This window comes from Moschus berezovskii, chromosome X, assembly GCF_049115385.1.
Source record: "Moschus berezovskii isolate FMDL1 chromosome X, NW_MosBer_1.0, whole genome shotgun sequence".
NCBI lineage: Eukaryota > Metazoa > Chordata > Mammalia > Artiodactyla > Moschidae > Moschus > Moschus berezovskii.
In genome coordinates, this window is record NC_142488.1 from 129,377,031 (window position 1) to 129,401,927 (window position 24,897).

Below are 24,897 nucleotides of genomic sequence, written 5' to 3' on the forward strand. Positions count from 1 at the left end.
GGTGGAGGCAAAAAGCTGTGTTTTTTAAAATGGTGAAATCTGTCAAAGTCCCAATGGCTCTTGTGATACAAATCAGGTCATTCTATACAGCCTGAACCCCCAATTCCACAGGGGGAATAAAAACCATTTCTAACTCAAAGTAAGTAGCAGTAATAGGGCAATGCACTTGATTGGTCATGAACCAATGACAGTGACACTGCTTGGTGCCTGGGGGAGAAGTGGGGTGCATCGAGGTCTCGCCTAACCCTCACCCTCCTACTCTACTCCACCTTCTGCCTGATACAGGCAGGAAAATGGTACCAAGAAGGGGAAATTCCTGTGCCCACCTGCTCCAGACTGGCAAAGGGGTATCTTAGAAGTCCCACTTCAGGCCCTTATCCCACCATATTAAGACCCAGTGAGGTGCAGTCATTAGAAGGGTCAAAGTATTTCAGCTTTGACCTCCACCATTCTCATGTCCCCAAAGCTCCCTCCAGGCCTTGCCCTCTCTGAAAGAGCCCAGTCTTTGAAATTCTAGAGGAGCAAGAGAAAGACTGGAGGCCAGCCTGACAAAAAGAGAAAAGAGGAGCAAGAATGGAGAAAGACTTCCAAACAGAACATTTGACTATGCAGAGTGAATAGGGCAGAGAAAACCAAGGCCCCAATCCACACAGTTCACGGAGGGGACAGAGCTGAGGACAGAGCTCAGGGCTGTTTTTGGAGAAACCCCTCTGAGAATCTGCTGAAAGCTATGGATGCTACCACCTGAAAAATGCACATTTACACATTATTTCCAGGGGTCCTTTGATGTCTCTAGGACAATGTCCCGCCAACTTGCCCAATGACAGGAAGCATCACCTAGATGCTTATTTACAATTCACATTACCAAACCCTCTTCCTAAAGTTGTGGTTCAGCAGGCCAGGGGCGAACAAACCCTACAGGTGACTGTTAACTTCCAGCAAACTTGAGAAACATTGCTCAGGTTCTTCTGCTGCTGCTGCTAAGTCGCTTCAGTCGTGTCCGACTCTGTGCGACCCTGGAGACGGCAGCCGACCAGGCTCCCCCATCCCTGGGATTCTCCAGGCAAGAACACTGGAGTGGGTTGCCCTTTCCTTCTCCAATGCATGAAAGTGAAAATGAAAGTGAAGTCGCTCAGTCGTGTCCGACTCTTAGCGATCCCACGGACTGCAGCCTACCAGGCTCCTCTGTCCATGGGATTTCCCAGGCAAGAGTACTGGAGTGGGGTGCCATTGCCTTCACCTGCTCAGGTGCAGTAACCCCTTAATTGGCTGTGCATTAGAATCACTTAAGTTTTATAAACCATATGGGTTCACAAGCCCCATACTTAGATCTACTGTCAAATTCTCACGGTGGGGATGTATGCAGTGGGAGGTGATGCTGACATTCAAGCAGTTCTAGTGGTCCCTGGACGAAAGATGAATGAATGACCTAGGTCCAACTCCATCCAAGCTTCTTCCTTGGTACTGTGGATTGGCCAGGGCCCAGATGGCTATGATGGGTACCAGGTCATTTGACATACCACCAACATTGGACAGTGTTTCGTGCATGGAAAATCCAGTTCCTTTAAATAAACTTGTAAAACATCAGCTCCACGAAGGCGTGTGTCCGTGTTGTCTTGGTCAATGCTTTGCGACCCCATGGACTGTAGCCTGCCAGGCTCCTCTGTCCATGGGATTTCCCAGGCAAGACAACTGGAATGCATTGCCATTTCCCTCTCCAAGGGATCTTCCTGACCCAGGAATCGAACCTACATCTCCTGAATTGCAGGCAGATTCTTTACCACTGTGCCACCTGTGAAGTCCTCCACGAAGGCAGGAGTAATTATCTGTTCTGCTCACTTCTGTCATAGGAGTTTCAACAATATCTACTGAGTAAAGTAATGAATTAATTAATACATGAATTAGCACAGTAGGCACTCTGTATATACAGATTCTGCATCTATGGGTTCAACAAACTGTGGATCCAAAAAAACATTTTTTTAATTCCAGAAAGTTTCAAAAAGCAAAACTTGAATTTGCCATAAGCCAGCAACTATTTACATGACATTCACACTGTATTTACAACTATTACAGGGCATTTACATTTGCATTAGGTATTAGAAGTAATCTAGAGATGAGCTAAAGTATGGGGGATATGCATAGGTTATATTCAAATAAGCTATTATGTAAGAGACTTGATCATCCACAGATTTTGGTATCTGGGAGGGTCCAGGAACCCATGGTTCAGGAGTCCAGTAACTATATAAATAAAATCCATTAAAAGTGTGACTGTCAGACAGATGTGTGACTGCAGATTTGTTCCTATGGCCAACAAGCTCTTTAACAAAAACCCTCTAACTTGAATAATCAATATGAAGATCACTACTATTTTAATAATATTATCAATATCACCACTGACCAAATTCCATGTATGTTTTTCATACATTATCTCATTCTATCTTTAAAATAAGCATATGAGATAAATATAACTATCTCCATGGTAGAGAGGCTTAGAAAGCTTCTTTGCCAAAGGTCACATAGCAACTAAGCAGAGGAACTTACATGTGAACACAAGTCTCTATAATCCATGCTTTTAACCATGCAGCCACTTTTACATAGAAGATGGCCCACTGGAAAGTGTAAGTTATACCCCTGATTAAATTAGCAGTATTAAATCCAGATGGATTGTTGCTGTCATTCTAAGGGCTTCTAATATGGTTTGGAGTTTCAAAGGTACAAGAGCATTTAAAGAAATCTAGGAAGGATGCTGAGCCTGATGGTTAAGTAATACATTTATTCAGTACCTCTTTTGTGACAAAGGCCCTTGAGGAGGTTAAAATCTAGCTGGGGAGATAAAACACCCAAGCAGATGAAAAGTTAATCATGACATTTATCCACGGACACTGCCCAATGGGTAACTGAGAAGCCCAGTGCAGTTCTTTGTAACAAGGGTGGAAGACATGCTTCCTGGATGATGTGGGTTAAGCTTGGACATAAAGAATCACAAAATGTTGAAATAATAGAGCATTCCAGGTCAAGAAACGGTGAGTAAAAAAAAAATGGTAAGAGCTGGAGCAGAAAAGTCAGTCTGAAGACAATCCATGAGTAATATATTATGTCCATTTTCATTATTTCATTATGATCATTATATACATCCATTGTAGAGAAAATAGAAGACACAAATATACACATACATCTTCTATAAGCCAATTACCCCAAGATTCCTTTTGATATATATTCTTTCAGGATTTATTCTAAGCATAATTGTGTGTGCATTTATTTAAATATATACATATTTGTCTACATGCCTTTAATTTTATATTTATAGATTTATACATGCATATGCGTGCATGCTAGATTACTTCAGTCATGACCTTCTCTTTGTGACCTTATGGACTGTAGCCTGCCAGGCTTCCTCTGTCCATGGGATTCTCCAGGCAAGAATACTGGAATGGGTTGGCATGCCCTTCTCCAGGGGATCTTCTAGACCCAGGGATTGAACCTGGGTCTCCTGAATTGCAGGTCGATTGCTTACCATCTGAGCCACCATGTATCTTTAAAGGTGCATATATTTGTATACGTTTATAAAACACGAATGATGTTTGTGGAGGAGCCCAGTGAGAAAGATCTTAAGACAGTAGAGAAAAACTTTTCATAACCACAGGGACAAAATCACCATCTCTCCTTTGTCACCCCCAAATCCACAACCAGTGCACACACCAAAAATGACAGTATGGAAGATTATTTAATGACATCGGAAAACACTCTAACAGAGTGTTAAAGTTAAAAAAAAAAAAAAAGCATGTGATAGTATTTACTGTGTGATCCCACACAAATACTTAAAGATGAAATCAGAGAAATAAAAGACTAGAAGGAAAAAAATCTCAAAAAGAACCTAGGAGTGCAACCTTTGAGGGGATATTTTCTTCTCTATGCTTTTATGATTTTCCGAATCGCATGCCTTATTCTGTAATCTGAAAAGAACCGACGCAACGGAAACATAAACCATATAAAAGCGGACAAACTCGACACGGTCCAGGGCATTCTGTTCAAGACGCAGCCTAGGTTTTTCTGAACAGCTGAAACCGAATTAGCATTGACCAGAAGGCAGAGGAAGCAAAGCCCTTGTGTTGGGCCAAGTCGAGACTTCCAGGCTTGGACGGGTGGGTATCCGCCTTTGCGGGGCACGGCGGGTAGGTCGGGTACAGGCAGAGCAAGGAACTCCCCCGATGGGAGGGGGCGGGGCGGGGCCCTCTTCCTCCTGCCCCGCCCGCCTCCCGACAGCTGCGCGGAGCCGGCGCTTTAGACCCCCGGGCCCGGGCCGCCCGCCCCCTTGGCCTGGCGCCCAGCCCCGGCGGCGCTCCCGGGGTGGTATCCCCACGCGAGCACCCGGGCCGGTGGGCGCAGCCCGCCGCCGCTGTCGGCCGCGGAGCAGCTTTGTCATGCCGTGCGCCGAGCACTGTTTCTTCGCCAAGTTTCACCTTCGGTGACACAACTTTTCCGTGTTTCTTTTTTCGGCTGCTGCCGCATCACGAGGCTCATGAGCACACAGGTCGGTAATAAACCCACCGGCCGGATCCGCGGCGACCGAGGGTCGCCGGTTCAGCGGGCCGCTCGCCGCTCGCCTCTAAGTCGGGTCCCAGCCAGTAGGAAAACCAGCGCGCCCGGCAGCGAGAGCCGCGAGGAGCGCCGGCCCCGTTTCCAGGAGAACGGTTCACACTGTTCCCCGGGCTCCGAAAACCACGCGCAAATCCGAGAGCTATTGTAAGTCTGAACGTTCAATAACCTCCCCCTCCTAGAGGAGAGACGAGCTCACGCACGGAGCATCAAAGTCAAAAGCAGCAGGTCAATTCACAATACTTTCAAAGTCGTGGTTGAAAGAAGATTCTGAAAATATCCATAGGCATATTCAAGAACTGCGCTCAGCCTGCCTTCTTCAGGTTGTTTACTTCTACTTTTAACAGCAGGATAAATATTTTAAGAACTCGATCTGTTTACTAACCCCCAGCGCAAGAGCAGAAGAAACGCTACCTCCATAATTTGGAGGGATTTTTTTCTTTTTTTTTGAAAACTGGGTGTCACGTTTGTTATTAAACTCACCTATGACCTTGCAATAGACTCATCACTGTTAATTACGGCTGTTAAAACATAGGTTCTGCAGCACAGAGAAACATTACGTGAGTCCTAACTTGGAGAACTATAATATACTCGTTCAAGGCGTGTGTGTCTGTTAACGAGATATATTTTTGGAAATATTATCTAACTAAAGGCAACATAAACAGTATAAGAAATAAAGCTCGCACTTTATTTTTGCATTTAAAATGAGTTACATAATAAGTAGTGAAAAGCTTCTTCCATGGAGCAACCCTTTGAGGGGGGTTAAGATTTCTTTAACTGAAGTTAATATAGCTATTACGGGAGAAAATCCAGACAGTTAATGAAAACCACTGACGTCTGTTCACAAGAAAAGGAGTGGGGGTGTGCAGAAAAGCAGGGGAAAGGAGGCAGAGAGGAAGGGAGGAGGGGTTGAGGTTGAGAGAGAAAGAGAAGGGAAATGAGACATGATTCTGATTGGAAAAATAAATAAATAATTAGGACTTTAACCCAGTCCTGAATTACGAGTAAGTGTAGCCTTTAGAACACAGGTGAAATAAGATCTCAGACACAGTTCTGGGGGGAAAAAAAAACACCATTATTTTCAAACTGACAGATGCTTAGATCTTGAAAGATAAGCGTCATGGCCAACTGAGGGGAGCTGCACTTCAGAAAGTACAAGTCAGAATGTCCAAAGCCAAGGAGGAAGGAAAAGGGCACAAGGGCACCCCTAAGGCTTACAGTAGGACTAGGTTTCTCTCATTATAGTGCCTGGGATGGATAAGTCTCAAGAAATCTGTTCAGAAATCTCTTTGGGTGCACAAAGATCACAGCCCTGTAGCAATCGTGCCAGTATAGGCAAACTCTTCCTAGTCATGTCTATGTTGGTAGTTGGCAAGTAATTTTGTCCCTGTGCAAACCTGGATTAGAAAAGAATCAACTGTGTTGCCTAGAAAGGCAGTGTTATGTATATCAATCCTGGATAGCTTGAACGATTTCATGTCAATCCCTGGCATATGGTTGCTAAGTCACTTTAGTCGTGTCCGACTCTGTGCGACCCCATAGACAGAAGCCCACCAGGCCCCCCCGTCCCTGGGATTCTCCCGGCAAGAACACTGGAGTGGGTTGCCATTTCCTTCTCCAATGTGTGAAAGTGAAAAGTGGAAGTGAACTCGCTCAGTCGTGTCCGACCCTTAGCAACTCCATGGACTGCAGCCTACCAGGCTCCTCCACCCATGGGATTTTCTAGGCAAGTGCTCAAATAAACTATTGTTACGGAATGCCAAGTTCGTGTGCCCAACGTTGGAGTCTGGAGCAGAGAACCCCAAACTCCCCAAAGGGTTTCAGCTAAGCATCCTTAAAGCCCAGGTGAGGGCAGGGTGGGGGAGGTGATCAGCTCCAGCACAATTCTGTTGGTGGTGAGGTAACAGGGTGATTAACTTTATCAGTCTTTAGGCGCCAAAGGTCTGGGGGGTACTTGCACCTGATCATCAAGTAGTTAACTTCTTCCATTTGGTGGCGGGTTTTAGCATCTGAAAAATTCAGGAAATATGCATGAGATACTATTATCTGGGTACTTCAGAGAGGAACTACCACAGAGGCTATGGGGAAGGGGTCTGTCAGGGGCAGATCCCACAGGGTCCTGTTCCTCTTACATTGTATTTTAAGACCCCAACCAAAATAACTTCTCCATCCTGTGTAGATGTCAAAAACTCACCCATTGACATTAATTCCTTGGTGTTAAGAGGCACTGCCTCTGGCAATCATTTGTTCATGGCCAGGTACTGTGCCAGTAATTTGGGTCCCACTAGCTGTGTCCCACTAGTTGTGTGAACTCACACAAGCTACATAATCTCCCTAAACTTCAATTTTCTCATCTCTAACATCCATAAATACTATTTGCCACTTCATTTGGCTGCCATGAGGATTTATATATATATATAAATCATGCATGCCTAGTAAATAGTAAGTGGTCCATAATTCAGAAGCTACTATAATGGTAATGATAATAACTATGATCATTATTATTATTATTAAATGATGAATAGACACCCAGGCTTAAATGAATTCCCTACCTTGCCTAGCTCATTCAACAATTACTCCTTATGGGCCAGGTAAGGACAAGACCCTGTTGAGTGCCCTAGGGTGGGAGTCTTCCAAGAAACCAGAGGACAAGACAGACAGGACAGGAAGCCCGCTGCCTGGAGAGGTTTCTAGGTCTCAGGAACCACAAGTGGCATTCTGTGAGATCAATAAAGCGAAAACTAAAATGTGATGACAAATCAAAATAGTAGTTGCCTTCTAAGGGGGAATGATTAGAAAGGAACACAAGAAAACTTTCTGGGGTGATGAAAATATTCTATTATGTGGGTGTAAACATTTGTCAAAATTCATTGAGATGTACACTTAAGATCTGTACATGTTATTGTATATAATCTTTAATTACACAAAAGAAAATTGGGTTCATACCATTTTTTTAAATAACTCTTTTATACTTTGGCCTCTGACCAGGCCTGCCTTTCACCAGATTTTTTTTCTTTCTTCTCAGACCCTACTGACAGGGTCCAGAAAGGACAAACATATATACCTGAGAATTCCTCTGGGCAATAGCGATGGTCTAGAACAAATCTTAAGTCTCTGCAGAAGGCTGAGAGCAGGCAGGTCAAGCAAATACCTCAGCTCAGTCCAGCCCAGATGCACCCACTAGACTGTCCACCTAAACCTTACGCCCACAGAAGCCAAGGGTGCTACCAGGGTTTTAAAGACTCAGCATGGACACCTACTACCCTCTGCCCACTGCCTGTGGGGATGGACATTAGCCAGTGACACTAATACTATTTCCATTTGAAAATCAATGCGAAAAGTAATTTACAAGGGCAGAGGCATGAGTAGGGTCTGAGAACTGCCTGACAGTAATCTCAACCTACAGTAATTGTTCCGTTCCGTTCCGTCGCTCAGTCATGTCCGACTCTTTGCAACCCCGTGAACTGTAGCCTATTAGGCTTCTCCGTCCATGGGATTCTCCAGGCAAGAATACTGGAGTGGGTTACCGTTTCCTTCTCCAGGGGATCTTCCCGACCCAGGAATCGAACCCGGGTCTCCCGCATTGGAGGCAGACGCTTTACCTCTGAGCCACCAGGGAAGCCCAATTTAGGCTTAATTTTTATTACAAACTCAGATCCCTAATAAAACAGCCCTTCACATTTCCGTCGTGTCCCAAGAATCAAGAACATCTCTCTTTTCTAATATAAAAGCCTCATCTTTAGGATTAACATCCTGGAAAACAGGGCTTTAGAGAAAAATGGCCATCCATTTAGAAATTAGAACTGCAGGCTGGAGTGGGGGTCAGAATGATTACTATATACTATTTCACTTTCTTTAGGAAATTAGTGCCATTTACCCAGAAATCCACACCCCTAAGAAATGTTTCATCAGGATGTGGCATTCAACAAAGTGATGAAGTGCCATGTTTAAAAATGTCAGAATTCTGATTCAAATAAGTTCATAGAACTGGTCTATCACAAACAGATAAGCTACCTGTTGAGCTGGTGAGGACCAACTAGACTAAACCACGCTACATAGGATGACGAGCCTAAAGTCCGCTCCTCAGCCTGGGCAACAAATCTATTGCGAACGTGTTTTCTGGATGCTTCTGGATAGGGAAATGTAAAACGGTGACTAGACACACTGATTTCTGCAGACATTTGTCTTCTCTACTAATGGTTAAGAGTATACTTATATGCCTAATCTTCACCTTCCAAAGATCATGTTAAGCATAGCAAGGTAATAAACATGGAGGATCCCCTTCATTCGCCACACTTTAATTCATAGGAGGTTTTTTTCCCCTCCTTGAATTGTTTAATCTTGGCAGTTATCTTCTATTCCTTTCAAATTCTCAACTCCAAAAATACAAGCCATAATGAAGCAGACACTAGAAAGCCCTTTTATTGGATATATTTGAGGAGCTGCAACACATTCCGGTTGTTCTGTGTTGATTATAATTCCCAGAATGAGTAGTTGGTTTGAACATAAAAGAGCACAGCTGCAAAAAGACCTGGAATGTTAACAGTTTTGTCTCCCTAGTGACTGCCTCACACACACATCAACCCTCCAGCTTACCACCCAGACCCTGATTCAGGTTCTCTCCCCAGCTCTGGTCCAATGCTAAGGGCCACCCTACATGGCCCAGCATTAGGCGTGGACCTCAACCTTATAGCTCACTTTCTGCTTCTCATTCCTTGGGCAACATCCTTTCCCACTCTAACCTCCCTCACATCGCCAGCCCGAGGATGCATCTGAACCCTCTGAAAGGACTTGAACTGTACTGGAAAGAGACTTAGAAGAAGCAGAACTAAGAGAGAAGATATAGCACCCCCAACCCATATCCCCCTCCTGCTCTAGCCTGTGGGTCAAGAAGAGGCACAGCACTGGAAATAAGAATGAAGAGGATCTGGGGGTATTGTTCACTCATCTCTTGCACCTATCCCCAGGAAAGTGAAGTCACTCAGTCGTGTCTAACTCTTTGCAACCCCGTGGACTGTAGCCCACCAGGCTCCTCCATCCATGGGATTCTGCAGGCAAGAATACTGGAGTGGGTTGCCATGTCCTTCTCCAGGGGATCTTCCTGACCCAGGGATCGAACCCAGGTCTCCTGCATTGCAGGCAGATGCTTTAGCCTCTGAGCCACCAGGGAACAGACTAACAATTCTGATCAGAGATCTCCCTGGTCACACCCCCTCACTGAAGCTGTCATCACCATCTTAGATACAGGAGACAACCTGGGGCTGATGACCTTCAAGCCACACTGGTCCACAGTGACTGATTCACCAGGTGAGAAAAGAAGTCCCTTCATGAGTAATAGGGAGGCTATGATTGCTAGTTTTTAATAAGAGGTCACCAGCGTCATGATTTCTTATGGGTGAAATACCTCTCAATAGCTGGTTGGCCTGACCCAAGTCCAAGAAAGACACTTGATGGAAGCAATCACAGTAATCCGCCAAGACCAAGATGAGCTTTAGGAATGGCCTTCAGGGTTCAAGAAGACTTGAGATGCTGGCTGCCTGACTGCAACGGCTTTTCTTAGGAAGGGTTGGAGGGGCTACTGGAAAAGGCCAGGAAGAGAGCTGAAAATGAGCTGTGCCCGTGAATGCACGTGGGCACCGTAATCTGTTAGAGCAACAGCTGTGCGAGTGGCTGGCCTCTCAGACTATGCGTGGAATTTTCCTGCACTGCCCCACAGCCAGCAAGAACCCAGCCTGATGTGAGTGCTGGCCGTCTCAGAGAACCCACAACCCACAGCCCACATGGCCTTGACACCTGTCTGGAAGTGATGGCTCTCTGGCTAAGCACAAGGGAAGGGGTTGCTGACAAAACACAGACAAAATCAACTAAACCCAAACTACAACTACAAACCAAATGACAGTTTCAGTGGTTTTGGCCACATCTTGCAGCACGTGGGATCTTAGCTCCCAGACTGGGGATCGAACTTATGCCCCCTACAGTGGAAGGGCGAAGTCTTAACCACTGGACCACCAGGGATCGCCCAAACCAAACAACAGTTTTGAAATCCACAACTGGCTAACACTTTCACTCAATCCACAAACGATCTGAGTTCATCTGTAACAGGTCACACATTTTCCAAAAGCCACAGGAACACGGTTGCCATAAACCAGACACAGCTTTCACTGAGTACTTTTCCAACAGAGAACTGCTGAAAAAATCTTATGTGACAAGGTAGAGAAGAGCGAATCAAAGCTAAGCGAGTATCTGCTTGAACAAACAAATGTTATGCTTTCTTCTTCCCTGAAACAGAACTAGGTCCTCCTGTTCAGGAGCTGAGTGCCCCAGACTATATATTCATCTGCCAATTTAAAAGTTTGTGCAAAGCCTAAATAAATACACAAAAGATGATTCGTTGCACAAGAGGCCATTTTAATACTTTCAAACGCAATCAAGATTCCCCTCCTACCTCCCAAAGAGTCGAGTCTATCTTGTCTGCCTACTTTACTGAAAAAGGTTACAGAAAAGATCATTGTCCATCACTGCTGTTAACCTCAACGAGTTGAAAAACATCATATAAAAAGACAAAGAGCAATTTAGATGTTCTGAAAGTCGCATTTCGTTAAGGAGCACAAAATAACTTACTAATTATCTGCTACCTATGTTTTAAAGTGTCTAGAAACTCTGTTCACAGTCATAAGAGTCCCATCTCCTTGGGGAAGTATACTCCCTTTAAAGTTGTCTTGTAAAATTACACTAATTTATTCTAATTACAACCGTAATTCCAAATGCTAATTACACAATTCCTACAGAGAGGTATTCCGTTTCAAGTGAATCAACATAAGAAAATGTTATGACACATGCCTAGTAAAAATTTTCATTATTGGGTTACAGAAACTTGGGTCAATAATGTTTCCAGACTTGTTACTCCCCTTCTGGACAGTTACAAATTATATTCCTAGAGCAGCATCTCATTTTCTGTGAATGAATTTGGTTTCAGGATCCCCCCAAAGGTAGCCTGAAATACGCCTTAGGTAATCACCTGATGGAAATCAGGGACCAAAGTTCCAGAAACAAACTTGAAATATTCCCAAATGCAGAAGAGGAATCCCTTGCCTAGGTCAATTTGGTGGCACCATCTTCAATTGTATTTACCTTTCCGGGCCCCTGCAGGGCAAACAAAATAGTGTAACGGCCCTGAAGTCACTTTCTCTTATCACACGAATACATATTTAAAACGCACAACAATGAGGAAAGCTCTGGAGAAGTGTAGCAGGAGTTCTACTTTCCGGGTGACCGGTTCAATTAATCTGTGAGCTTCAAACAGCCAGCGGGCGTCAGTAGGTCCGAAGGGGGTGACCTCGAGCCTCGAGGCAGGCCGATGGCAACAGACCCTTAGCACCACGGATCTAAACCACCCCCCCTCAAACTTCTAGAGCCTCTCGTCACGCTTCGCCTAGTTGGGAGAAGCGGCTCCATTTAGAAACAAGGGATAAAGGCCCTGAGCTGAAGACTTTGACAACTTTCCGCGGGGGAGGGCTGACGCTGCCCTAGAATCTCCCGGGAAAGAAAGCTCCGGAGAGATGGGGAGAGGCGAGAAGGAGGAGAGGAGAAAAAGGAAGAAGGGAAGGAGTGGGAGGGAAGGGAGCCCCAGGGCTCCAGGAGGAATCGGGGCCCGTGAACAAAGGCTGGGGCTCCCCCCACGGCAGCCCCAACTTCTGCAGCCGCGTGGACCCGGCGTGGGTCGCTGCGGCTCGGCGAGCCTGGGGCCCTCGGGCCGGTCCAGCCCACTCCGGCGTCCGCTCCGGGGCCCTTCCAGACACTTGCACCTCTGGCACCTGCCGTTCCCCACGGCTCTACCACACCCCACCCCGTGCCCCTCTCTGAACCGGGGCTTCCAGGATGCTGTCTCGGGTTTACAATGGGGAGCTAAGCCTGGCCCTTAGTAAGGCCACGGCTAGGACGAGTGGGGGTTCGGGGGGACGCCCCTTCCTGCTCCTGAGTTCGCCCCGGCCTGCGCCCTGTTCCGCTGCGCCTCCCCAGCCCGCCGATGGGAGGCCCCAGGCCAAGAAGCGCTCTTGTGGGGTGGGGGTGGGGGTCCGGCGGCCGAGCGCCGCGGCCAGGTGGTTGAGCACCCCCCAGAGTGGAGGGACGGGGCTCTCCCCTCCCGCGGAGGCCCGCTCCCGCCGGGCACTAGTGGCCGAGGGACCGGAGCCTTTGTTCTCCCGGGGCTCGGCGAGGCGGCGCTGCAGAAGCGCAGCGCGGGCGGCGCCGGGGCAACCGGATTGCTCACTTTTGCACGCGGCGTAGGGAAGGTGACAAGCTCCTGCCTTCTGGGGAGGGGACGGGGAGAGTTGGGGAGCAGGGGGCGTGAGGGGAAAAGGAGCGTGGGGGGAAGGGGGTGCGTGTCGCGGCCAGGCTCTTTGTTTGCATTGGGGGCGGGGAGACGGGGGGCGGAAAGGTGGATCGGAGGACGGGTTCTAAGAGTGGGGCAGATTCTTTCCTGAGTATGTCAACGTGTGGCACACAGATGCACACTCGCGCACACGCAACACACAGGCACTCGCCCCGAGAGGCGGCCGGCCGGTGGCAGGCAGCGCTGTTCCCGGCGCTCCGGGCTGCAGCAGCTCCGTCTGCCCGCAGCGCCACCCCGGTGCGTCCGGAGGGGGGAGTGAAGAGGCTGGTGGCACTCGCGGGGCGACAATCCCACGAAGAAGGAGAGAAAGTGGTGCAAATTCAGAGCCCCCCACCCCCACCCCAGCGTCCCCGGCCCCCTCCCGCCCCTTTCTCGCCCGGGGTCGCAGAGGTCACGGGCAGCTTAGGCTCCGGGAGGGAGGCCGGGAGCCGCCGGAGGGCGGCGCGCACGCGAGCGGGCGAGGGAAACCAAGGGAAGGGAAGCAGGCGAACTCGGCGGGCGGGCTTACCCTTAGAAGCATCTTTCTCCTCTTTGGGCTTGGTCACCTTTCCACTCATAGATCCCAGCTTGCTTGACAGGGTTCGGCCAGGAGACGGAAGTCCTCGCCGAGCGGGCCGGACTTGGGAGAGTGCTTAGGGCGGCAAGTCGCGACCGCGAGCTCCCCTCGGTGTGGCTCCGGGCGGAATCCGCTGTTCCCCAGCGCTGCCACCGCCGCCGCTGCCTACGAGAGAGTGGGGAGGAAAGGAGAGGGGTGAAGGAGGAGCCGCCGCCGCCACCGCGAGCCAGAGCGGCCGGCCGCGGGAGGAGCCGCGCGCCTGGCTCCAGAAGTGCAGAGACAAAGCGGCGCGGCGCTCCCCCCGCGCCCCGCGCCCGCCGCTCCTGCCTAGCCGCCCGCCCGCGGAGAGCCGCGCTCGCCACCCCCGGCGCCGTCGAGACGTGCGGCCGGGACTCCCAGGCTCTGCCGCCGCGGGCCTCCCTGGGCTCCGCGCCGGCCGCTCGCCGGGCCAGCGCGGGCCTCCCTGGGAGTTGCCTGGGGGTGGGCTACCCGCGCGCCGGCGGGCCGCTTCCCCTACTCTCCCCATATGCTGCGGGCCGCCAACTCCATCAAAATAAAACCCCGAGGAAGGTTTAAAAACAACAACAACAACAACATCAAAACAAAGACGAAAATATTCACTTAAAAATAACGAGGCTCCCCGAAAGGGAAATGTTTGAACATGTGATGAGCAACGTGTGAGCCTGTTACACCGCAGAGCCGCGCAGCTCCTCGCCCGCGGACAATCGAGAGGGTAGGGTCGTCGCCTCTCTCTTTTTGTTGAACCAACATTCCAGGTTCCTATGATTTTGCCAAAAGGGGGTCCCGAGTTGCTGGCGGGCAGAGGAGCGGGACGCGACGGCCCTTACCTGCTCTCTCTCTCCCTACACCCACACCCACTAGGAGCTCGCCCGCTCCCTCGCTCGCGCTCTGCTTCCAAAGAACTCTCGGGTCCCGGAGAGCCGCGAATCGGCGCGGCGGCGCCTTCTATATAGACCGCAAGGTACCGGCTCGCTGGGGGCGGGGGCCGGAGAGGGCGGGGCCGGCACAAAGCCGCCGGCGGGCTGTAGTAAAAGGATAGCTCGGCAGGGGCGCGCCGACGTCAGCCGCGGGGTGGCCAAAGCCCGGCGAGGCCAGCGGAGCGCCGGCGAGCGTGTCGGCCGGGCGTCCCCTGGCCCCTTCGGAGCGGGCAGGACCCGCGGGCGCCGCCAGGGCGGACTCGTGTTGTCGGCCGCCGAGATCGAAGCCCAGGGCCCCCCGTCCCCCCTGCCCCGGCCCCCGTTACCCTCCACCGTCTGATCCGGGCACCCGCCTTCCCCGCAGCGCTGCCGGGGCCCGCGCTGGTCGCCACCTACACTTTGGGGACTCCGCTGTTGGCAAGTGCCTGCACCGAGCGATGGAATCTCAGTCCGGGAGTCGGCGACTCCTCGCCTCTGGCCAGTTGCCCAAGTTGAGCCAGTCGGACTCTCGGTGAGGAGGGCGCGCTAGGATCTGGGTGTCAGTAGGGCAGAGAGTGAAACTGACAGCGGCCGCGGCCGCCTCCCACCCCCAACCCCCGCACACAGGCCCCTCCTCCTAGGGTCGGTGGCTCTGGTTGGCAACCTAGGCGCAGAGTGCCCACCACGCGGAATGGCCCACCCCAGACAAACCGAGTGAGGTGGGACTTGGGGCGGGTGCTGAGAGGGATTAGCGGATCGGCCTGTCGCCTGGAGCACGCTAGTGACCAAAGAGGGACGGTCCATGAAGATCTGAACTAAAGGGAAACAGCTCAGAAATTGTACAAGAGAGGGGTGATAGGAAAGATGAGAGAGCCAGGGATAGGGAAGGGGGACAGGGTAGCCCTGGGACATCCTGGGAAACCCTTTGCGCAAGATGGCCCTGTTCTCGGCACGTGGATACCCGGAAGGGCGTGGGACCCAGGTGGCCGCTGGCAGGACTTGGTCCTCAGAGTGGTCCATTAATCAGACCATAGGCTCCAGCCTGGCGGCAGAGACGCGGCAGAGACTACCATACAGAAAATCCGTTTCCCCTGGTCCCACCCAACTCCACCCGCTCCTTAATTCGGTTTCGTTAATGGCATTAAACCAGGCGAAGAAATTATATAGATGGATTAGTCTTACTGAATCCCAGGCGGTAACTCAATTAGGAGCGCCTGCTGTGTCTTTCAAGACCAGGAGAGTGGGTTGCCCCTGCCTCCAGCCCCGGGTCTAAAGGTCGGCAAGCCTCTAAATTTAATTTGCAGCCTCTGTCCTTGGTCTGGAAGGAACTCCAGGCCTAATTTTCTTGTAAATAATATCTAATAATCTGGAAGTTGATGACACAATGTGGTTATGCAACCCAAGTTTAGATCATTAATATCAGTACTCTGGGAAAGAAGAAATTTCTCTTCAGCTGACCAGAATTCAAAAGGGATGGAAACCTGGGTGAATGTAAAAGAAAAATGAAGGAAAGAGGGGTTGAGTCCTCAGTTTACACCCAATAATAGTCAGTTACTATGGATTTAGTAACTACCCTGTGCCAGGCAGCGGGCTAAATGCTTTACATCATTATCTTATTTCATCTTCACAACAAGCCTGCTGCTGCTGCTAAGTCACTTCAGTCGTGTCCGACTCTGTGTGACCCCATAGACGGAAGCCCATCAGGCTCCCCCGTCCTTGGGATTCTCCAGGCAAGAACACTGGAGTGGGTTGACATTTCCTTCTCCAATGTGTGAAAGTGAAAAGTGAAAGTGAAGTCGCTCAGTCGTGTCCGACCCTTAGCGACCCCACGGACTGCTGCCTACCAGGCTCCTCTGTCCATGGGATTTTCCAGGCAAGAGTACTGGAGTGGCTTGCCATTGCCTTCTCCGCACAACAAGCCTAGGAATTATTTCCATTTTACAAATGAGGAAACAGGCTCAGAGAGGTTAAGTAACTTGTCCAGAGGTCACACCTCCTAGTGGTGAGAGCAAATAAGAAGCCAGGTGGGTCTCTTTCTTTTCTATGCTCTTCTATTAGACAACATGGTCTCTCAACACTCCTATCAGCATCTTAAAAGGAGGGGGGGAAGCAGATTTTCACTGGAATCTGCCAAGCATGAAACCTTCAGTCTTTTCAAACTCCCTTAACTCATCATGTTCAACACACACACACACACATATATTCCTCTCTTGTGTACATGTAACATTTACTTTTTCTACATAACTCCAGTAAGCAACAAGACCCTCTTTGGGGAAAAGGGTTGGTCTCTGTCCTGGGGGTTATTAAGCATGGTGTGCATCCTGAGTATCCAAGCTTTCCTGACACACTAAAATTTCCAGAAGGTTCTCTGCACAGAGAAGACTCCCCCATCCTGCAAGCCCTATTACCAATGGCACTTCTGGCACAGGTAACTTCTAACTGGAAGCCAGATATCACCCTGTTCCTTGAAGGACAATAATAGTTAACATATGACTAAACCTAGGTGTGGAGAAGGAAATGGCAACCCACTCCAGTATTCTTGCCTAGAGAATCCTGTGGACAGAGGAGCCTGGTGCGCTCCCGTCTATGGAGTCGCAGAGTCTGACACGACTGAAGTGACTTAGTAGTAGTAGTAAACCTAGGTGAGTTTATATGGTTGTGGTGAGTTGAAGAGACATCTACTTGGGAACATGAGTGGAGTCTGCCTATCCATTCAAACAGACCAAAAAAAGTGTGCTTCTTCACCCCAAACCACTCTGCAAAAGAAATAATCAGAAGATAAAGAAACTAGACATTTCATGCAAGAACAATACAGTGATGTGTGTTCATTTGCGGGCAAATCAATGACATCATAAAGATATTCATGCCAGAGACCAAGGATCATGAATATTTAAGGACCAGGACAAGTTATCTCCTCTAAATAAAGCTTCTGAAGATTCTGCTAGGGAGGTCACAGCAGCCTCTTCTGTGAAAGGCATGGAGGCTTTCCCTTTTTCCAAGCCCAGTGAGATGTTTAATATGAACAAAATGGTAGTGGCTTAGAAAAATCCATACTGCTGTGTCCAGTCCCCAAGATCCTTGGTAATTTGGGACGATCTGCTGCAGGGAGATCTGACATCCACATGAGGGCATTCAGTTGTTGTTCAGTCACTCAGTCGTTTCCAACTCTTTGCGACCCAATGGACTGCAACACACCAGGCTTTCCTGTCCTTCACCATCTCCCGGAGTTTGCTCAAATTCATGTCCATTGAGTTGGTGATGCCATCAGAGGGCATTCAGAGGGTGGTCTTTTCCCCACCACCAAACAGACACTAGTGTTGAAGCATCTCAATGAAACCTGGGCTTAGTTTGTAGCACTTCTCTGCCCCTCCCAGATCCTTCTGTCCTGTCCTCCTGGGGTGAAAATTCTTTCACTTTCACTCTAGCAGTTGGCGCTATCTGATCCCTTCATTTCTCCTGACTTGTCACCACAGTAAAATGGTCCCTTCTGTCCTCTGCACCTCCTATGAGAGAGGACTTTATACATTTAATACAGCATGGGGCACTGGGGTTACCCTGTAGAGTCAAGTAATTCAGCCCTGGAAATAAAGCAATATTCCAAAACAAAAGCCTACATGGCCACACCCCTAAAGAGGGCCAGGTTGTTTTCTAGAGGGTGGGACTGAACGTGAGTCTTTGATAGGAAAATGGAAAAGTTACTGAGTGTCTCATCCTTTTGGCCCTATCATCACCTCCCTGGTGTCTGTTTCATGCCAGTTCCCAAATGCCTCAAGACACCAGCCTCTGGATTCCAGGTTTGCTCATCCTCCAGCAGCTCTGAGCAATGCTTCTGGGCAAGATGCCATGCAGTTCCATTGTCTGTGTGGAACGGTAAGCTTAGGGTGAGTGGGGCCACAGAGGACAGACACACTTAGGGCTTTTTCTTGACAGGTTTGGACTAGCTGAATATAGAGCCATTGTCATCAGAAACCACCAAATTAGAGTTTCAGTGACAAGACTGCTTCTCACTGGACCAAATGTGTTTTTCGTTTGTGAAAACACTTCACAACAGAAAGCCGGTTCAGAAGGAGGCAGCCTGGCAAAAGCTATACTTCCAACCAGAATACTTGAGATAAAGAAAGGCCCACTGGGCCAAGATCTGAGAGGTGGAAGTCCCTTTAGTTTTTAAGTTCACATCTCAGGAATTTTGTCTGAGAAACAAATGATGGAGCTCTGAAAGGATTCATTTCTGATGCAAACCCTACAGTGTTTGTCCATGTCATAACTTAAGGTTGCTTTCTAGCAGGATCATAGGTAAGTTGGTGGATTTCTATAACATAAGAATTGGGTAAAATATAGTAAGAATCTATTGTATAGCACAGGGAACTCTAACCAGTACTCTGTAATGGCTTATATGGGAAAAGAATCTTTAAAAAGAGTGGATATAGGTATATGTATAACTGATTCACTTTGCTGCACACATGAAACTAACACAACATTGTAAATCAACTATGCTAAGTGCTAAGTCACTTCAGTTGTGTTTGACTCTTTGCAACCCCATGGACTGTAGCCCACAAGGTTCCTATGTCCATGGGATTCTCCTGGCAAGAATACTGGAGTGGGTTGCCATTTCCTCTTCCAGGGGATCTTCCTGACCCAGAGATCAAAGCTACTTCTCCTGCATTGGCAGGCAGATTCTTTACCACTGAACCACCACGGAAGCCTCCAATAAATTATTTTTTTAAAAAAAGAGCTGGGTAAATAACCTCCAAGGGTTTCCCATGTGGTGCTAGTGGTAAAGAATCTTCCTGCCAATGCAGGAGACATGAGACACAGGTTCGATCCCTAGGTTGGGAAGATCCCCTGGAGGAGGGTATGGCAATCCGTTCCAGTATTCTCACCTGGAGAAACCCATGGACAGAGGAGCCTGGTGGGCTACAGTCCATAGGGGCACAAAGAATCAGACATGACTGAAGCACCTTAACACAGCACAGCACAAAATAACCTCCAAAGATGGTGGCTGTGGCATGGCCATTGTGAAGTGGACACCATGAGTACTCTCCTTGATTCTAGGGGCCTTGTAACTGCTTCAATGGTGGAAGCGATGCTGTATTCATTTTAGGCTAGGTTAGAAAAGGCCATGCAGCTCCTGCCTGGCCCTCTTAGGACGTTTGCTCTCAGAAAAGCCAGCCACCTAGCATGATGTCAGCTTACCCTCAGACTACCACAGTGGAGAGGTGACATCTAGGCTCTTCAGCTTACAGTGCTAGCTGAGCTCCCAGATGACAGCTGGTGTTGGCTGTTCATTGAGCAACCAAGCCATCTTGGATGTCCAGCCCAGTCAAACCACCAAATGACTGCAGCTCCTAGTGACATCTGACAACAACCTTGTGAAAGACCCCTAAGTGCCAAACTATTCAATGGCACCCTTCTCAGACTCTTGACCCATAATTTTATGAGCAAAATTAAATGGATCTTTTTAGCTGCTACATTTGAGGATACTAAGCTGTGCAGAAATAGTAACTGGAATATTAGCGACAAACAGTTTCTCCTAATCCTACACACATATGCTACGCCACCCTCTAGAGGTAATGTCCTGTTAAATCCAGGCTGGGCCTGTGACTTTTTTTTACCAACAGAACGTGGCCAAAGTGATGCTGTGTCAGTTCCTGGCCAAACTTTAGGAGACTTGGCAGCTCTACTTTCTTTCTGGGGGAAGCCAACCACCACATAAGAAGGCAGATGCTTTGACACCCATGTGGCAAGGAAGCCCAAACAGTTTATGCAGAGAGACTCCGTGAAGAAGAACCAAGGAATCCAGCTGATGATGGGCACGGGGCTCCAGACACATGACCCCAGTCAAGCCATCCAGCCAGCGCTCAGCCATTCAGCTGTGAGGCTCCAGAATTCATGGAACAGAAAAGAGCTATCTTTGCAGAGACTGGTCCAAATTTCTGACCTACAGAACTGTGAGTAGAATTGAGAGTAGGGAAAAGTTACAAGACAGAAAGATGTCAATGATTTATCCAAAAACAGTTTAATACTAAGACCTTTCCAGTCTATACTGAGTATGCATGATCTTCTGCCTCCCTTGAACTTGAACATTTAGAACATTGTACTGCGATGTTGGGATGCCTGTCAGGAATGAACATCTTAAAATGTTCGGTCACTTTCTTCTCCAGTGAAGGAAGAAACAATGAGGGAGAACTTGTTCAAGGATTTCACTCTTTCTCTCATACAAGGAACATCACTGGGCAGCATCGGGTCCCCAACCCGAATCCCTATCAGTCCACAGCCTTCAGAATCTCCCAAGTCAAGAGGAATGGGCCATCAAAGGTGGCCTTATCCCCACAGTATGCTCCTGACGTTTTCTCGATTCGAATCAGAGGACCTAGCCATCATCTCTCCCAGTAAATAACATACAAGAGACTTTGACCAAGGTCAGCTTCCAGAAGATTGCCAAATCTTGCTCTTGCCTCCATTCTACTTGTTACATGGCAATACTAACAGAAACATGTCAGGCAGAAAAAAGAAATTTCTTACAAAATTCTTGGATATGGTAGTAAGTTGTTAGCACAATACTACTGCTGCTGCTGCTGCTAAGTCACTTCAGTCGTGTCCGACTCTGTGTGACTCCATAGACGGAAGCCCACCAGGCTCCCCCGTCCCTGGGATTCTCCAGGCAAGAACACTGGAGGGGGTTGCCATTTCCTTCTCCAATGTGTGAAAGTGAAAAGTGAAAGTGAAGTCGCTCAGTCGTGTCTGACCCTTAGCGACCCCACGGACTGCAGCCTACCAGGCTCCTCCATCCATGGGATTTTCTAGGCAAGAGTACTGGAGTGGCTTGCCAGTGCCTTCTCTGACAATACTACTACTTACTCCCATTTGCCCATATCTTGAATCCTCAAGGAAACTGTAAACTCCTTGATGACAAGGACTGGGTTAAACTCTCCTAACTGCCCCCATGCCCACTCCATGGTTTACATAGTGCCTGGCACATCCAAGGCACAGTCAATAGCTTCATCATTGTATCGCCAGTGATTTAATTGACTGGGTTTCCAGCTCTGTACTAAATATTTATCCAGATTTTATACTCACAGCAACCCTCTGAATTAGTGACTATGATTATCTCCATTTTCGAGAGGAGAAAACAAGCTTGGAGAGGTAAAACAACTGACCCTAGATTGCAGTAAAAAGGTACGCCCAGAATTGAGACTCAAGTAGGACCTTCTGTCTCCAAAGGCCCAACTCTTTCTACTCTGTGACACTCCATATTTTATAAATGTTACAAAATCATTGGTGGCTCTAAAATGTCTCTTTATTAGAAAATAAAGCCAAGGGACTTCCCTGGTGGTCCAGTGGCTAAGACTTCTCATTCCCAATTCAGATGGTCTGGGTTCAATCCCCACTCAGGCAACTAGACCCCATGTCCCCAACTAAGAGTTCACATGCCACAGCTAAAGATCTCTCGAGCTGCAGCTTAGACCTAGTACAGCCAAATACATAAATAAATAAAAATAAATGTTAGAATTTTTAAGTAAATACAAGCATTAGAGCGAGAATAGAGATCTCAGGGAAGACTGGGCTTTCATGCATTTCCTGTCAATACCTGACTGCCCACATGGTTGACAGCGAAGTGTGTCCACGGGAGGGATTCCCCTTCCAGGAAGGGTTTCCTAGCCAGCTGTGAGGGGGTGGGTCAGGGGGCAGCCTCAGAGGTCAGTTCCTTCAGGGTCTGTCTCTGCTGCACAGCCCTTGACCCTCACCAGAAGTCCTGTCCTTCCGGGGTTGGCCCACATCTGAGTGGCAAGGCCTGGCTATCTGGACTCAATGCAGGTTCTCTGGTAGATGGCCTCTCACGCCATAGCTCCCCACCTGGTGGCTGAGGCTTTGAGGCACCTGCATCAAGATCAACTTCTCCCTTTGCCTCATCCCACCTCCTCCCTCTTCCTTTAACACTTGTTTAACCCTAGTAAGCATTTTCTGGCACACACCCTATCTGCCTTCAGAGATCACAGCCTGTGACTCCTCTCTCCTTTTGTCTCCAACACTGTCTGACTGCCCAGGCTTTTGGTAAAGAGAGATCCTGAGAATCTTTCTCTTCTTCTGGTGGTTTAAGTGACCGTCACTGTGTGGCTAGTGCATTTTGCCTCCAACCTCCATTTTCTTGGAAAGTTGCTTAAACCCTCTTTGGAGCACCAGAGTTTGGGGCTTGGATTTATACCTGCCAACAGAGTCCTGATAAGCCGCTGGTACTGTCTAGAACAGTTACATTTTAGGGATAGAGGGATAACTTGCAGATGATTCAGAAATACCAAGCTGAGTTTCTAATGGTGAGACAGTTGTACCTGCACTCTTCTTCCGTGAAACTATACCCAGTTGGTATGATTTTTACCTGCCATAAGATGGACTTGCACCTGGCACATAGCTGGGGTGTGCTGGTACCCATCACTCTGTGGGTATAACTACCTGCCAGTCTGTGGCTATGTTCTTTAAGGGACGCACTGGAATCAGTTTCCCAGTCCTGCAATTCTTTTTTTTTTTTAATGAATGTGTACATTCAATGTCTTTGGGCTTCCCAAGTGGCACTAGTGGTAAAGAGCACACCAAGGCAGGAGACTTAGAAGATGAGGGTTCTATCCCTGGGTCAGGAAGATCCCTTGGAGGAGGGCATGGCAACCCACTCCAGTAGTCTTGCCTGGAGAATCTCAGGGGCAGAAGAGCCTGGCAGGCTACAGTCCATAGAGTCACAAAGAGTCAGACATGACTGAAGCAAAGTAGCATGCGTGCACGTACATATCTTTATATGTAGGGGATTTTATTTGTTTTTTATTATTTATTTATCATTGGCCACACCACATGGCATGTGGGATCTTAGCTCCCTGACCAGACCAAGAATCAATCCCACATTCTCTGCACTGGAAATTTGCTGTCTTAACCATTGGACCATCAGGGAAGTCCTACCCATGAAATACTTTATTCTGCTCCATTCCACTTCTGCCAATGCAGCCTCCAGTGCTATTTTCCTTTCCATGTTCTCACCCTCTTCTCCTACTCCCGGGGTCTAGCTTGACTGCTCCCTATTACTTTCTTCTCTGTATTCATTCCACTCTATTACATAAAGCCTGCCTTCTGTGTACCTTACCCAGACTGAAAAGTCAAGATTTACTGTGTCTGCTTCTGGAGAGAGTCTCTCAGATCAACGACAGGAGATCCGCCTCCCTGCCACTCAGCCAGCAAAAGAGAAGCCCCTTTGTGGTCCCCATTTACTACAGAAGGAAAGAAGTAACAGCATCATTTTTCTTCTCTGTAGTCAAGCACTAGAAGCATTGTCAAGGCAGCAAGACTAATGATCAAAAAGAGGAGCGGTAAGTAATAGATGGTGCTTTACATAAGTTGTCATTTCATACTTGTAACTGTCTTAAAAGTTAGAGATTGTCACCCTTCATTTAGAAATAATGAAAAGGAATGAGAAAGAGTAATTTACCTGCCCAGGTAGTAGATAGCAGTAGAAGGATTTGAACACAGGTCTTTCTGTTGCAAAGGCCTAGATTTGGAAGGCTCACATACCAGTCTTTCCCTGGTTAGGATGGGCCACAGGATTCTGGAAGAATTCACGACCAGTAAGTGCATGGTGCTGTGGCTTTGGTGTTAGTGGAGATGACGTCTCTGAGAGACAGATCAAATCATGCAGTCAAGAGGGCTACGGCACTGGGGCCAAAGGCAGAGGAGTCTCTGCAGAGGCCACTTCTCCACAGCCACAGTCCTACCCTGCTCCTCTTTGCTTTTCTTGATGGAATACTGAGCTCAACTGTCTGTTATCAGCTCAGCGACCACTGTCACTCCTGACCAAGGCCAGGAACTAGGTTACCCAGAAGCCCCTTCACTGTGTGGTTCCAGGTTAGAATTTGCCAGTGAGAAAAACAGACTTAGAAGGTGGGAATGAAGCAAAGTCCCTGTTCTTGGGACGCTGTGACATTCAGTGTGACCTCACACATCTCTCTCTCTCTGAGCTTCCACTTCTGGGTCACCTTTTGCAGTGAGACCTGGTAATTTCTCAGAACTCCAGTGAATTCTGGCTTCCTCACCCCCTCCAATGCTTCGTGAAAGTGAAAGTCGCTCAGTCGTGTCCGACTCTTTGCAACTTCATGGACTATACAATCCATGGAATTCTCCAGGCCAGAATACTGGAGTAGGTAGCCTTTCCCTTCTCCAGGGGATCTTCCCAACCCAGGGATCGAACCCAGGTCTCCTGCATTGCAGGCGGATTCTTTACCAGCTGAGCCATCACAGAAGCCCAAGAAAACTGGAGTGGGTAGCCTATCCCTTCTCCAGTGGATCTTCCTGACCCAGGAATCCAACCAGGGTCTCCTGTATTGCAGGCGAGCTGCAGTTACTAGAAACATTTGATCCTCTGGCATGAACCTTCTAGACCTTCACTCTCCTAGCTACTCCCA

General features: G+C 48.5%; 1 protein-coding gene across 2 annotated transcripts in view; it reads right to left on the bottom strand.

The window, feature by feature from the left end:
* FGF13 (fibroblast growth factor 13) overlaps positions 1 to 24,897 on the bottom strand; it is a 602,606-nt gene that overhangs the window by 563,528 nt on the left and 14,181 nt on the right. Inside the window, exons 1-2 of one of the 2 annotated variants that reach the window (XM_055438000.2) lie at positions 14,393 to 14,500; positions 13,497 to 13,709 (exon numbers count right to left, since the gene is read on the bottom strand). In XM_055438000.2, coding sequence (XP_055293975.1) covers positions 13,497 to 13,545 — 49 coding nt within the window. In that variant the 5' untranslated portion in view covers positions 13,546 to 13,709; positions 14,393 to 14,500. Of the gene's footprint in view, positions 1 to 13,496; positions 13,710 to 14,392; positions 14,501 to 24,897 lie in introns of those variants that run through there. The other variant, XM_055437998.2, reaches the window with a different exon arrangement.